This window comes from Pseudophryne corroboree, chromosome 8 (assembly GCF_028390025.1).
Source record: "Pseudophryne corroboree isolate aPseCor3 chromosome 8, aPseCor3.hap2, whole genome shotgun sequence".
NCBI lineage: Eukaryota > Metazoa > Chordata > Amphibia > Anura > Myobatrachidae > Pseudophryne > Pseudophryne corroboree.
In genome coordinates, this window is record NC_086451.1 from 18,786,995 (window position 1) to 18,803,034 (window position 16,040).

Here is a 16,040-nt window from a genome sequence, read left to right on the forward strand (position 1 = left end):
ATTATCTCAAATTGTGAAACTCTAAAACGGTTCCTTTTATTATTGAGGGTTGATACGACCTCCGGCCCCTATTCCTCTATTGTTACATATTTCCTTATACATAGTTCCTTCTAACAGGGAACTTAGTGGAATCAGGCAGCCTACACTAAATCTTTCATATAACTTTTATATACTATTCCAATAGCGCAGAGGGAGAGTATTTGGTGTGTATATATATATATATATATATATATATATATATATATATATATATATATATATATATACTCTATATATACTGTATTTTTGTATTGGTGTTATGTATGCAATACCATTGCATTTTATATATAATTTATTAATTACCAGTTATTTATATAGTGCACACATATTCCACAGCGCTGTACAGAGACTATTTGGCCATTCACATCAGCCCCTGCCCCAGAGGAGCTTACAATCTATATTCCCTGCCACATGTACACACACACAGTCACACACACATTCATACTAGGGTTACATTTGTTGGGAGCCAATTAACCAACCAGTATATTTTTGGATTGTGGGAGGAAACCGGAGTACCCAGAGGAAACCCACGCAAGTACATGGAGAACATATAAACTCATCACCGGATCATGGTGGGAATGGAACCCACGACCTCAGTGCTGTGATGCGGTAATGCTAACCATTACACCATCCGTGCTGCCCATTATCCATACTGCCCTTTGTCGTCCTGATAAAAAACATTTGTTGTTTCCATAGAACTGCCACAATGCAGGGAGCACAGAGTTATGGAGAACATCTCTGTACTTCTCAGAGTTAATGTGACCATGCATTACAACTAGTGGACCCATTCCAGCTGAACCAGCCCCACAGCATAACGCCACCACCTCCATGCTGTACTGTAAGCACTGTACACTCTGGCATCAGACGTTCTCCTGGCAATCGCCAAACCCTGTCCAGTTTCTGCGCTCTTCACGCCATTGTAAGTGCTGGGCTGCATTCTTCTGGTTAAAAGTCCACGTGGTCATTTTATCAACAAGTAGATCTCACTAACTGCTTTGGGGCTCATGTACGTACGGATGTAAATTCATTTCATGACACGGCCCCCAGGCGACGCAGTACACGCCTGCTGTGACGCCGTTCTCATAGGTGTTGCGTTCACAGTCACTCTGAAATGCTTTTTCAAAAGTAGGCAATTGTGCCAATCGTACGGCACCGCCGGCAGAATTGCCTGGGAAATGGATAACTGGGCAGTAGTGCGTTGGGTTGTAAACATATCCCTGTGTATTCTCCAGAACAGTCAGAGATAATTTACCCGACCCTCCTTTACAATTGCAAATAGGATCAGTACACATTCCAATCAGTGTCTAAACAGAGGCAGAATACGTCCTTGCCGACCAATCGCTGACCTAAAGGGCAAAGTACCTGAAAGTGTCTATGTCCGACAGAGGTCTCCTCGGCCTCACATAAGCGCACTGCCTCTCCTCAGCCTCACATCAGCGCACTGCCTCTCCTCAGCCTCACATCAGCGCACTGCCGGATCCTAAGCCTCCCGTGTGAGCTCTCACCCATGCCACCTCGGCAAAGCCCACAATGACCCTCTTACACATAGCTGCATTCCTCCTAGCGCTGTATGGAAGGAGCCAATGCCAGGAGCAAACGTAAGCATTACTGTATTATTTCCTTTACCGCGTATTTCACTGATCTGACCTGTGGTGAACAACAAATACCACATTGCAGCATTCTCAGGCAGTAATTATGGAATTAGGAGGCTGGTAGGGTACGCTGGGATTTCTAGTTCTACAACAGCTGGAAAGCCATAGGTTGCCAATCCCTGCACAGTCCTTCTTTACAGAGAGTATTTGGCCATTCACATCAGTCCCTGCCCCAGTGGAGCTTACACTCTATGGGGCAGATGTATTAACCTGGAGAAGGCATAAGGAAGTGATAAACCAGTGATATGTGCAAGGTGATAAACGCACCAGCCAATCAGTTCCAATATGTAAATGAACAGTTAGGATCTGATTGGCTGGTTCCTTTATCACCTTGCACATATCACTGGTTTATCACTTCCTTATGCCTTCTCCAGGTTAATACATCTGCCCCTATATTCCCTACCACAAGTACACGCACACACATTCACGCTAGGCTTAGTTTTAATTTGGAGCCAATTAACCTACCAGTATTTGTTTGGAATGTGGGAGGAAACCCAGGCAAGCACGGGGAGAATATACAAACTCCACACAGGGCAGTGGTGGGAATCGAACCCATTACCTCAGTGCAACAATGTGACACCATACATAACCCCTTAACCCCCCCCCCCCCTTCCGTCCTAATTACTACTTAGGCAAATGGAAGTTTCCTAATAGCTTAATTAGTCCATTAATTATATTAATTGTATCAGTTAAACTAAAATGGCATCAAATTACCCCTCAAGTCAACTTTTTTTGTTTCTTTATGCACCCCAAATGTAGAGTATTTTTTTTTTTTTTAAACAATGGCTTTTTAACTTATATTTTACATTTTTTAAAGTCGCCTCAAAGTATCCCCAAATACTATTTTTTCGTACTTTTTTTTTTCATATGCCAGTAAAAGAAAAAAAGTTGCTTTATCATTTTTGAGGCAGAGGCGGTCGTTGGGCGGGAGGGGGCTGAACGGCGGCGTTAAGCCGCCGTTTAGGGGGAGCGGTCCGGCCAACGCAGGCGTGGCCGTACCGCTGGGGGGGGGGGGGCGGGCTGCGGCGGCTGCGTGACGTCACACGCAGCCGCTGCGGGCCGGGGAGCGACGAGTAGCTAAAGCTGCGCTGGTCGGGAGCTACTCTTGAAGCGCAAAGGCATCGCCGCTGTGCGATGCCTTTGCATGTCTGCGGGGGGGAGGGGGCACTGACATACGTGGCGGACTAGTGCTGGGCGTCCCCCCGCATGTCAGTGTGAATGATCGTAGCTGTGCTAAATTTAGCACAGCTACGATCAACTCGGAATGACCCCACATTACAGATAAGTCTCAGCAATTTGCAGATCATTTTCAGCAAATACTGATCTGCCAATCTTGAAAGACTCATCAGTTTACTAGATAACGGTCTGCAAAGCTGCTGATTGTTACCATACACTAGCAATCTACAGCCCCAATTGATCTGTAAAATCCAACATGTTGGGCAACCTGATTTACTAATCCCAATCACTTTTTTTTGTTGGAATTTGTGATCTGTGTACCGCATACATTGCAGATTTATTTACACAATCGTCTGCAAAACTCCACATTGCCCCAATTAATTGCTTATGTTTGGCCCCTTAACAGCCTGCTGTATGATTCTGCAAACAAAATTGACACTTTTTGGGGGTCTACCAAGGTCACCCCACTTTTTCGTGCACCTCTCTCACAGACAATTCCTAAACTCCCGCTGCGAGTACCACGAATAGGCATTTTTCATTGGATTGGAGAATTCTCACATCTGTTTTTGAAGATTATTTATAATAATTTATAAGAGGTTTTTTTTAGGTTTGTTTTCGTTTTTGGGAGGTAAAGAATTTGGGAAGTAAAATACACAATAATCCTAATTTGAGCCTGTATGTATTTTATTAATGGACAGCAGATGTAGTGACATATATCAGACATATATCACTTATCAGCGTACACACAGATGGAGACACTCTCAACTAGGGCGGCTCCATTGCAAACATGCACTCCCAGCAGACAGTCCGGCGCCTAGGCCCGTTACCAGGGCCGGTTCTAGCCCTTGTGGCGCCCCGGGCAAAAAAAAATAGGGACGTGGCTTCATACGGGGCGTGGCCAGTTACGCCCCCGTTTGTGCCCCCTGTAGCATCGCTGAAAGAAAAAATAAAATAAAATAATACTTACAATCCCCGCTCCTGATTCCCGACCGCTGCAGACCTCCGCCGGCGCCGCTCCTCTCCTCGGATCTATGGGAGAGACGTCATGACAGCATAGACAGAGACTAGAGGTCAATTAAGACCCATAGCGTCTATGTCAGTACCACAATGCTGTGCGGTGCGCGATGACATCATCGCGCACCGCACAGCAAAGGTCTTCTCCACGAAGGCAAACTAGACGCGTAGCGTCTAGTTCCCTTCACAGCGGGGGACCAGCGCAAGACACTGCAGGGGGCACAGTAGCGGATCTTGCCATGGTGCGGCGCCCTCCGGATGGTGCCGGCGCCCTCCGGAAGGTGGCGCCCTGGGCAAAAGCCTTGCTCGCCCGTGGCAAGATCCGCTACTGCCTGTTACGGGAGTGCACAGAAAAGCTCCCATTGTAGTCAATGGGGCAAGTGCGCATCACGGACCAGGCACAGACGTAGCCACGATTCTTTCTTTTTATAATTGATACACTTATATAAGCCTAGTACGCACTTTTTCACTTGCTGCTGGAAAGCTGAACTTCATATATTTTTATATTGTACAAGCGCCAAGAGAGAAAATCGTGGATAATCTCATGTTTTTTTTTAACCTATTTGGTGGTTTCTCTGCAGCGGTTGCCCGGAAACCCCTCTCCTCTTGGCTGCGGTGGTGGTGGTGGTGGTGGTAGAGCAGTTGGGAGGCTCCGTCACTCGCAGCTTCTATGGTGAAAAGATTCTATTCACGGGAGACAGACTGGGGGCATGTCAGCAGCTCCCACAGTGATGGAAAACAGGCGTGGCTCACGATTGTAGCATTCCTGTGAAGCCATGCCCCTTTTGCTAAGGCCATGCCCCCTTTTTCGGGAGCGCGCGCCTTCGGCGTGTGAGAAGTCCTGAATTGAATTGAACTGCTGCACGTGCTCGGTGGTAGCAGCTTCTCCTACAAAGCTTGCTGTGTGTGTAAATCTGAGCCCTCAATCACTGCATGGGACCAGAGAGTAGCTGTCAGGAAGTAGAGACAGGCGCCTTACCATGAGGTGGGAGAATGTGTTCTTGGAAACTGCAGTTCTGTCTCCTACTGGCTCTATTATGATTGTGTATTTTTTTAATTTTATTATGGGTTGTTTAACCTTTTCCTGACCACTTTTTTTTATTTATATTAGTTAAATATGTTTGATACAGCTTATACTATAGACCAGTGATGGGGAACCTTCGGCCCTCCAGCTGTTGTTGAACTACACATTCCAGCATGCCCTGCTTCAGTTTTGCTATTTGGCCATGCTAAAACTGTAGCAGGGCATGCTGGGATTTGTAGTTCAACAACAGCTGAAGTGCCAAAGGTTCCTCATCACTACAGACCATTTATAGTGTGAAATATAAATACTGTATCCCATACAGTGTCCAGTGTAGAAATAGACCAATGTTTACATTAATGTCCAGGGTCAGTACTAGGTTCTTCTACCGCTCCCCCAGACTCTGGCACTTGCTCCAATGTTCCGTAAAGTGGGAGACTGTGGACTGCATTTGGAAACCCCCCCTATAAATCCTGGCTCTTGGGGAACCTGTGAAGAAATTGATCCTTCCTGGGCAGTCTTAAATAAGAATTTACTCACCGGTAATTCTATTTCTCGTAGTCCGTAGTGGATGCTGGGACTCCGTAAGGACCATGGGGAATAGCGGCTCCGCAGGAGACTGGGCACAACTAAAAGAAAGCTTTAGACTACTGGTGTGCACTGGCTCCTCCCACTATGACCCTCTTCCAGACTTCAGTTAGGATACTGTGCCCGGAAGAGCTGACACAATAAGGAAGGATTTTGAATCCCGGGTAAGACTCATACCAGCCACACCAATCACACCGTATAACTCGTGATACAATACCCAGTTAACAGTATGATAACAACTGAGCCTCTCAACAGATGGCTCAACAATAACCCTTTAGTTAAACAATAACTATTTACAAGTATTGCAGAAAATCCGCACTTGGGATGGGCGCCCAGCATCCACTACGGACTACGAGAAATAGAATTACCGGTGAGTAAATTCTTATTTTCTCTGACGTCCTAAGTGGATGCTGGGACTTCGTAAGGACCATGGGGATTATACCAAAGCTCCCAAACGGGCGGGAGAGTGCGGATGACTCTGCAGCACCGAATGGGCAAACTCTAGGTCCTCCTCAGCCAGGGTGTCAAACTTATAGAATTTTGCAAACGTATTTGACCCCGACCAAGTAGCTGCTCGGCAAAGTTGAAGAGCCGAGACCCCTCGGGCAGCCGCCCAAGAGAAGAGCCCACCTTCCTCATGGAATGGGCTTTCACTGATTTAGGATGCGGCAGTCCAGCCGCAGAATGTGCAAGCTGAATCGTACTACAGATCCAGCGAGCAATAGTCTGCTTTGAAGCAGGTGCACCCAACTTGTTGGGCGCATACAGGATAAATAGCGAGTCAGTCTTTCTGACTCCAGCTGTCCTGGAAACATAAATTTTCAGGGCCCTGACTACATCCAACGACTTGGAAGCCTCCAAGTCTTTAGTAGCCGCAGGCACCACAATAGGTTGGTTCAGATGAAAAGCTGATACCACCTTAGGGAGAAATTGGGGAAGAGTCCTCAATTCTGCCCTATCCATATGGAAAATCAGATAAGGGCTTTTACATGACAAAGCCGCCAATTCTGATACACGCCTGGCCTAAGCCAAGGCCAACAACATGACCACTTTCCACGTGAGATATTTCAATTCCACGGTTTTAAGTGGCTCAAACCAATGTGACTTTAGGAAATCCAACACCACGTTGAGATCCCAAGGTGCCACTGGAGGCACAAAAGGGGGCTGAATATGCAGCACTCCCTTAACAAAAGTTTGAACTTCAGGTAGTGAAGCCAGTTCTCTCTGGAAGAAAATCGATAGAGCCGAAATCTGGACCTTAATGGAACCCAATTTTAGGCCCATAATCACCCCTGACTGTAGAAAGTGCAGGAAACGGCCCAGCTGAAATTCTTCCATTGGGGCCTTCCTGGCCTCACACCACGCAACATATTTTCGCCATATGCGGTGATAATGGTTTGCGGTTACTTCTTTCCTAGCTTTAATCAGCGTAGGAATGACTTCCTCCGGAATGCCCTTTTCCTTCAGGATCCGGTGTTCAACCGCCATGCCGTCAAACGCAGCCGCGGTAAGTCTTGGAACAGACAGGGCCCCTGCTGCAGCAGGTTCTGTCTGAGCGGCAGAGGCCACGGGTCCCCTGAGATCATTTCTTGAAGTTCCGGGTACCAAGCTCTTCTTGGCCAATCCGGAACAATGAGTATAGTTCTTACTCCTCTTCTCCTTATTATCCTCAGTACCTTTGGTATGAGAGGAAGAGGAGGGAACACATAAACCGACCGGAACACCCACGGTGTCACTAGAGCGTCAACAGCTATCGTCTGCGGGTCTCTTGACCTGGCGCAATCCTTTTCTAGCTTTTTGTTTAGGCGGGACGCCATCATGTCCACCTGTGGCCTTTCCCAATGGTTTACAATCAGTTGGAAGACTTCTGGATGAAGTCCCCACTCTCCCGGGTGGAGGTCGTGCCTGCTGAGGAAGTCTGCTTCCCAGTTGTCCACTCCCGGAATGAACACCGCTGACAGTGCTAACACGTGATTTTCCGCCCATCGGAGAATCCTTGTGGCTTCTGCCATCGCCGTCCTGCTTCTCGTGCCGCCCTGTCGGTTTACATGGGCGACCGCCGTGATGTTGTCTGACTGGATCAGTACCGGCTGGTTTTGAAGCAGGGGTTTTCCTTGGAAGTTTCTTCCCTGTGTGACTGCCCCCCAGCCTCGAAGGCTGGCATCCGTGGTCACCAGGACCCAGTCCTGTATGCCGAACCTGCGGCCCTCTTGAAGATGAGCACTCTGCAGCCACCACAGCAGAGACACCCTGGTCCTTGGAGACAGGGTTATCAGCCGATGCATCTGAAGATGCGATCCGGACCACTTGTCCAACAGGTCCCACTGAAAGGTTCTTGCATGGAACCTGCCGAATGGAATTGCTTCGTAGGAAGCTACCGTCTTTCCCAGGATCCACGTGCAGTGATGCACCGACACCTGTTTTGGTTTTAGGAGGCCTCTGACTAGAGATGACAGCTCCTTGGCCTTCTCCTCCGGGAAAAACACTTTTTTCTGTTCTGTGTCCAGAACCATCCCCAGGAACAGTAGACGTGTCGTAGGGACCAGCTGTGACTTTGGAATATTCAGAATCCAGCCGTGCTGTTGTAGCACCTCCCGAGATAGTGCTACCCCGACCAACAACTGCTCCCTGGATCTCGCCTTTATCAGGAGATCGTCCAAGTACGGGATAATTAAAACTCCTTTCTTTCGAAGGAGTATCATCATTTCGGCCATTACCTTGGTAAAGACCCTCGGAGCCGTGGATAGACCGAACGGCAACGTCTGGAATTGGTAATGACAATCCTGTACCACAAATCTGAGGTACTCCTGGTGAGGATGGTAAATGGGGACATGCAGGTAAGCATCCTTGATGTCCAGTGATACCATGTAATCCCCCTCGTCCAGGCTTGCAATAACCCCACTGAGCGATTCCATCTTGAACTTGAATTTTTTTATATACGTGTTCAAGGATTTCAAATTTAAAATGGGTCTCACCGAACCGTCCGGTTTCGGTACCACAAACATTGTGGAATAGTAACCCCGTCCTTGTTGAAGTAGGGGCACCTTTACTATCACCTGTTGTGAATACAGCTTGTGAATTGCCTGTAACACTGCCTCCCTGCCTGAGGGAGTTGTTGGTAAGGCAGATTTGAGGAAACGGCGGGGGGGAGACGTCTCGAATTCCAGCTTGTACCCCTGAGATACTACTTGAAAGATCCAGGGATCCACCCGTGAGCGAGCCCACTGATTGCTGAAATTTTTGAGACGGGCCCCCACCGTACCTGGCTCTGCCTGTGGAGCCCCAGCGTCATGCTGTGGACTTAGAGGAAGCGGGGGAGGACTTTTGCTCCTGGGAACTGGCTGTATGCTGCAGCTTTTTCCCTCTACCTCTGCCTCTGGGCAGAAAGGACGCGCCCTTAACCCGCTTGCCCTTATTGGGCCGAAAGGACTGTACCTGATAATACGGTGCTTTCTTTGGCTGTGAGGGAACATGGGGTAAAAATGTAGACTTCCCAGCTGTTGCTGTGGAAACGAGGTCCGAGAGACCATCCCCGAACAACTCCTCACCCTTATAAGGCAAAACTTCCATGTGCCTTTTAGAATCTGCATCTCCTGTCCACTGCCGAGTCCATAACCGTCTCCTGGCAGAAATGGACATTGCACTTATTTTAGATGCCAGCAGGCAAATATCCCTCTGTGCATCCCTCATGTATAAGAGTGCGTCTTTAATATGCTATACGGTTAGCAATATAGTGTCCCTGTCTAGGGTATCAATATTTTCCAACAGGGAATCTGACCACGCAGCTGCAGCACTGCACATCCATGCTGAAGCAATAGCTGGTCTCAGTATAACACCTGTGTGTGTATATATAGACTTCAGGATAGCCTCCTGCTTTCTATCAGCAGATTCTTTCAGGGCGGCCGTATCCGGAGACGGTAGTGCCACCTTCTTTGACAAGCGTGTGAGTGCTTTATCCACCCTAGGGGATGTTTCCCAACGTGACCTATCCTCTGGCGTGAAAGGGTACGCCATTAGTAACCTCTTAGAAATTACCAGTTTCTTATCAGGGGAAGCCCACGCTTCTTCACACACTTCATTTAATTCCTCAGATGGAGGAAAAACAACTGGTAGTTTTTTCTCTCCAAACATAATACCCTTTTTTGTGGTACCCGGGGTAACATCAGAAATATGCAACACATTTTTCATTGTCTCAATCATATAACGTGTGGCCCTATTGGAAGATACATTAGTCTCATCGTCGTCGACACTGGAGTCAGTATCCGTGTCGACATCTGTGTCTGCCATCTGAGGTAGCGGGCGTTTTAGAGCCCCTGATGGCTTTTGAGACGCCTGGGCAGGCACAGGCTGAGAATCCGGCTGTCCCACATTTGGTATGTCGTCAAACCTTTTATGCAAGGAGTCGACACTGTCGCGTAATTCCTTCCACAGAACCATCCACTCAGGTGTCGACCCCGCAGGGGGTGACATCACATTTATCGGCATCTGTTCCGCCTCCACATAAGCCTCCTCATCAAACATGTCGACACAGCCGTACCGACACACCGCATACACACTGGGAATGCTCTGACAGAGGACAGGACCCCACAAAGCCCTTTGGGGAGACAGAGAGAGAGTATGCCAGCACACACCAGAGCGCTATATAACACAGGGATCCCACTATAAATGAGTGTTTTTCCCTTATAGCTGCTTATATATATATATATATATATATATATATATATATATATATATTGCGCCTAAATTTAGTGCCCCCCCTCTCTTTTTTACCCTTATGTAGCTTGACACTGCAGGGGAGAGCCAGGGAGCGTCCTTCCAGCAGAGCTGTGAGGGAAAAATGGCGCCAGTGTGCTGAGGGAGATGGCCCCGCCCCTTTTCCGGCGGACTTCTCCCGCTTTTTCTGGAATTCTGGCAGGGGTATTTTTACACCTATATAGCCTTCCTGACTATATATGGTGTAGATTTGCCAGCCAAGGTGTATTATATTGCCCTCAGGGCGCCCCCCCCCCAGCGCCCTGCACCCATCAGTGACCAGAGTGTGAGGTGTGCATGAGGAGCAATGGCGCACAGCTGCAGTGCTGTGCGCTACCTTGTTGAAGACAGAAGTCTTCTGCCGCCGATTTTCCGGAACACTTCTTGCTTCTGGCTCTGTAAGGGGGCCGGCGGCGCGGCTCCGGGACCGAACATCGAGGTCGGGTCCTGTGGTCGATCCCTCTGGAGCTAATGGTGTCCAGTAGCCTAAGAAGCCCAAGCTACCACCAGTTAGGTAGGTTCGCTTCTTCTCCCCTTAGTCTCTCGCTGCAGTGAGTCTGTTGCCAGCAGATCTCACTGTAAAATAAAAAACCTAAAATATACTTTCTTTCTAGGAGCTCAGGAGAGCCCCTAGTGTGCATCCAGCTCAGCCGGGCACAAGATTCTAACTGGAGTCTGGAGGAGGGTCATGGTGGGAGGAGCCAGTGCACACCAGTAGTCTAAAGCTTTCTTTTAGTTGTGCCCAGTCTCCTGCGGAGCCGCTATTCCCCATGGTCCTTACGGCGTCCCAGCATCCACTTAGGACGTCAGAGAAAGTCAGTTATCTATTTATGTTGGAGACCACATGACCTGGAAGATGCCTGTTTGTGTAGTCATATAACCAATGTCATCACCACAAAGGTTCAACTAGACTTGTGTACCCTGTGTAACTTCCTGCCACCTGTGTCCCCTCCAGCTTCCTGTCATCCTGTCACTACAGCCTCCTGCCACCATGTCACTCCAGCTTCCTGTCCCCCTGTTACTCCAGCTTCCTGCCCACGTCACTCCTGCCACCATGTCACTCCAGCTTCCTGTCCCCCTGTCACTCCAGCTTCCTGCCCCCGTCACTCCTGCCGCCGTGTCACTCCAGCTTCCTGCCCCCGTCACTCCAGCTTCCTGCCCCCCTGTCACTCCAGCTTCCTGCCCCCCTGTCACTCCAGCTTCCTGCCCCCCTGTCACTCAGGCTTCCTGCCCCCGTCACTCCAGCTTCCTGCCCCCCTGTCACTCCAGCTTCCTGCCCCCCCTGTCTCTCCTGCCACCCTGTCACTCCAGCTTCCTGCCCCCCTGTCACTCCAGCTTCCTGCCCCCCTGTCACTGCAGCCTCCAGTATCTCACCTCGCAAGTCCTGTCTGCAGGCCCAGGGACAGGAAGTGGAAAGGATTGGATCATGCCAACTTGCCTATCTTCTCTGAGTCAGCAGCAGCCTCACTCTCGCACACTCAGGCTCAGCCAGAGCCACTCAGCCAGGGTGGGATATTTGTAATGTTGCACAACCATCTGTCCAGAGAGCAGAGCACTGTGAACAATGCTGCACACAGGCAGAGCGACAGGCTGAAACACATAAACTAGGTGATGTGCCTGGTCTCAACGGACAAAGGTTTGCTGGGCGGAACATTTGGCACTTTCTCTCGCGCACTTAAAAGTCAAATTTGGAAAAATAACTGCTTAGTGGGTTGCTGCAAATAACAGTCACAGTTACCAGACCACCCAGCGGGTCACATGTTCCAGGTCACCCAACAAGTGCACAGGGAGAGTTCACCAACTGTCACATTTTCCAGAGCACAATGGTGATGCATTGTAAATGACGTTTTGCCACATAACTCCGAAATGAAGCAACCAATTACAACGCCAAAATGTTTCTGCAATTCTATGGGCCAAGAACTTTAATTTGGTATATGATGCCCTACTCAGACAACGGCATCATAGAAATATGTCACTCATAAAAGTCTTCCTGCTGCTATTAATATGTAGACGAGACTCTTATGAGCAACACTGCGCTATACAGAACCTGTCACACACAATGGACCCTTCTGGTGGCTCTCTCGTCACCCATTCCCCTGTGTCTGTCAGTACAGATAGAGAGACACCTATGGGGGTCATTCCGACCCGATCACTCGCTGCAGTTTGTCGCAGTGCAGCGATCGGGTCAGAGCTGCGCATGCGCGGACGGCGCTTGCCATCCGTCGTTGCCTAGCGATCGCCTCTGAGGCAGAGGCGGTCGCTGGGCGGGAGGGGGCTGGACGGCGGCGTTAAGCCGCCATTTAGGGGGAGCGGTACGGCCAATGCAGGCGTGGCCGGACAGTTGGGGGTGGCGGGCCGCGGCGGCTGCGTGACGTCACACGCAGCTGCTGCGGGCCGGGGAGCGACGAGTAGCTCCCGGCCAGCACGCTAAAGCTGCACTGGTCAGGAGCTACCCTTAAAGTGCAAAGGCATCGCCGCAGTGCGATGCCTTTGCACTTCTGCGGGGGTGGGGGAGGGGGGGCGGCACTGACATGCGGGGCGGACTAGCCCTGTGCTGGGCGTCCCCCCGCATGTCTGAGTGCCTGATCGTAGCTGTGCTAAATTTAGCACAGCTACGATCAACTCGGAATGACCCCCTATATGCGTATCTGTCGGCAAACACATAAAGCAAGGAACACTCTTGTTTGCGTCATGGTCCCTTCTGTCATCACCATTCTGAATGCTGTTTTCTTTCTCGCAGGTACATTGTGATGGCGCCTCGGTTATGGCGAATTGGAGCTCAAGAGACGGTGCTTGTTCAGGCTTTCAGACAACAAGAAGATCTCCCCATTAAACTTTCTTTGTATAGTTACCCAGACAGAAGGTTATTCACCTCCCAATCCCTGCAGCTGACGCCAGGCAACAACTTCCAAGGGTTAGCAAACCTCCAGGTAGGTGTGTGTCCTCCCACTGGTACGCATGTGCTTCATTCATACATAAGAAACAAGTTATATTAACACTAGCACAACGGAACTGTCATTGCCGATATTCCCACCCCAACCAATCAGCTCCCAACTGTCATTTTTCAAACACAGCCTGGCTGTAACATGGCAGTTAGGAGCTGATTGGTTGGTACTTGATCTCTCTCTCTACTTTATTACTCTCCACGTTTTGATACATCTCCCACTTAGCACATTCAAATAATTGTTAAAAATGAGGATGGGGAGAGAGCAGGGTGGGGAGGGGGATTAAAGACAGAGGAAAGGGGCGAATGTGGACCTCCGCAGTGCGCAAAGGTCAGCACTGGCTTTAGTTATAGAGGGGACAAATGTTGCTGCTTATGATGGGTTGACCTGGGTGTTTCAGGCAGCACTATTGCACGCAGTGTCGGTTTCTCGGCACCCTAGGCAAATCGTCAGCCTACTGCCCCTCCCCCACCTCCACCAAGACCCAATTCCTTGTCCCTAAAGGGAAAGTGTGGAGATTGCACCTTATAAATTCCACAGCCACCACCTGCATCAAGTACAAAGGCATCCTTCAATTTACTGATAGGCAGACTCAGTGGTGCCCTCCGATCCAGGTGCCCTAGGCAGCTGCCTAACAGTAAAACCGTTCCTTATCGCACGTACTGGAGGGGCGGGATACTGTACTGAAGAATATGTGTGGGGGTGTTCCTGGTGGCGTCAATCAATAATCAGCCAGTGGATGATTGTCTACACATCGTTACTATTGCAATAATAATTTACCTGCTGTGATTCGAGCTCCTCTGTGTTGTAGATTCAGCCAAGTGACTTACCTCGGGCAACGGATGGAAAACAGCAGTTTGTGTATTTGGAGGCTCAGTCTAAATCTTTCACTAAGGAGGAGACTGTTCCCGTTACTCACCAGAACGGATTCCTTTTCATCCAGACAGATAAACCCATCTACACTCCCACCCAGTCCGGTAAAGTCACAGAATTCTCACACTTCCTAAATGCACTTATTATTTCATTTTAATTCTGCAAAGAGATGTTCAGGTTCGACAAATAAGGTTTTTCTGGGCTGTGTGGTTATTTATATAGCGCACACAGAGGTGTAGCTAGGTGCCATGGTGCCCGGAGCAAGGGTATGTTTTCGGTGCCCCCTCTCCTGTACTGAATTAAGTGCGTGTTACATTTGAAAATAAAAAATATTTTAAAATCCTAAATTGGTATCAGGGCCAGTTGTAGATCTTGTAGATTTGAGGGCGAAAGTTACCTTTGGGCGCCCCATGTTCAAAATAGGAACAGTGCGTGCCCAGGGCACACCACAAAAATATAGGTGTGTGGCTTCATGGGGAAGGGTGTGGCCACAAAATAGTACCAATTCAGATTACATAGCACAGTATTGTCCGTTTTTCAAATTACACCACAGTAGTACCCCTTATACACTTTACACCACAGTAGAGTCCCTTATACACATTAGGCCACACAGTATAGCCCCTTATACATTTTATGCCACAGTAGAGCCACTTATACATGTTACCCCACAGTAGAGACGTTTATACACGTTATGCCACAGTAGAGCCGCATATATATGTTACTCAACGGCGCGCCCTCTAACTCTTCTGGCGCCCCGGAGCTCGCGCTCCATCAGAGCCACCCTCGCTACACCCCTGAGCGCACACATATTCTACAGCGCTTTGCAGAGAATATTGCAATCATTCCCTGCCCCAGGGGAGCCTGCAGTCTGTATTCACTACCACCTATACTAACACACACTCCCTGCACATCAAATACAGGTGCAACGAGGCAGAGTGGATTTACAATGGGTGCACACCCCTACCTTGTGCTGGCAAGCAGGTCATCCTATGCAGCGGTGCCATCTTCTCAGTGACATCTTCAGGGAGATGGCGCTGTGCAGAGAAAGTACAGACCTTGTGTCCAGGGCTGCCATTAGGGGGGGGGGGGGACAGCCGGCACTAGAGTTCCGGGCCCAGGCAGTGAAGGGGGCCCACCCCTGGTTCCTACCACCAATGACTGGAAGGCTGCACCAGCTGCCCAACAACAGCAGGCCAATGAGGAAGGAGGACTTCTTAACAGCAAGCCTTCCCCGGGCATTGGTGATTCGTTCCTGCAAGTCCACGGCACTCCACTTATATGTAATGTCATGGCGTGTGATGTCACATAGGGGTGTTATGCTGAGGCGTGAATACTTTTTTTGGGGGGAAGGGGGGGGCCCTGCCTATTTTGTCAGTCCTGGGCCCCACAGTTTCTGATGACAGCCCTGTCTGTGTCATAGCCTTTGCTCTCTTGTGTGTGTGCCATCTTCCGAAATATCACTGGGAAGATGGCGCCACTGCGGAAGAGGATGGAACTGCTTGTTACAAGGTAAGATGCAAAGCTCGGAGGGAGAGCTTTGCCCAGATAAAGGGGCCCGGTGCACATGTATGTTCCTGTTTATTCGCATTTTACATATTTATGGATCCTATGTATGAAACCTTCATTGCCATGACCGCAGGTCCCATAAGAGGTAAAGTGCGGCAGTGTCACTTTACGATAGTCTACAGCGGAGGACGGAGGCTGCTGGAGAGGGATCGCAAGATCCCTCTCCTGTGAGAATGTCTCCACAGGCACAAAATGCCAAACACCATCTAACATGGTATTAGCCATTGGGGCCAGAATACAAGAATTATGCTTTCTGCAGATTGCTAGATACATAGAGTCAGACTGCAGTCCCCTTTCAGAATAATGGGGACTACCTTTTAGGATAGGTTTCGTTTTCGTACGCTTGAAAATGTCACATGACATCAATCAAATAGATTTTTAATTAGACCCCAGTTAAAGCCAAGTGATGATGGA

At 49.2% G+C, this 16,040-nt stretch overlaps 1 protein-coding gene across 1 annotated transcript in view; it reads left to right on the forward strand.

Annotated features, from left to right (window-relative positions):
• Positions 1 to 1,412: 1,412 nt before the first annotated feature.
• Positions 1,413 to 16,040, forward strand: part of C5 (complement C5) — a 105,224-nt gene continuing 90,596 nt past the window's right edge. The window contains exons 1-3 of the mRNA XM_063935985.1: positions 1,413 to 1,637; positions 12,983 to 13,172; positions 13,999 to 14,164. Coding sequence (XP_063792055.1) covers positions 1,570 to 1,637; positions 12,983 to 13,172; positions 13,999 to 14,164 — 424 coding nt within the window. The 5' untranslated portion in view covers positions 1,413 to 1,569. The remainder of the gene's footprint in view (positions 1,638 to 12,982; positions 13,173 to 13,998; positions 14,165 to 16,040) is intronic.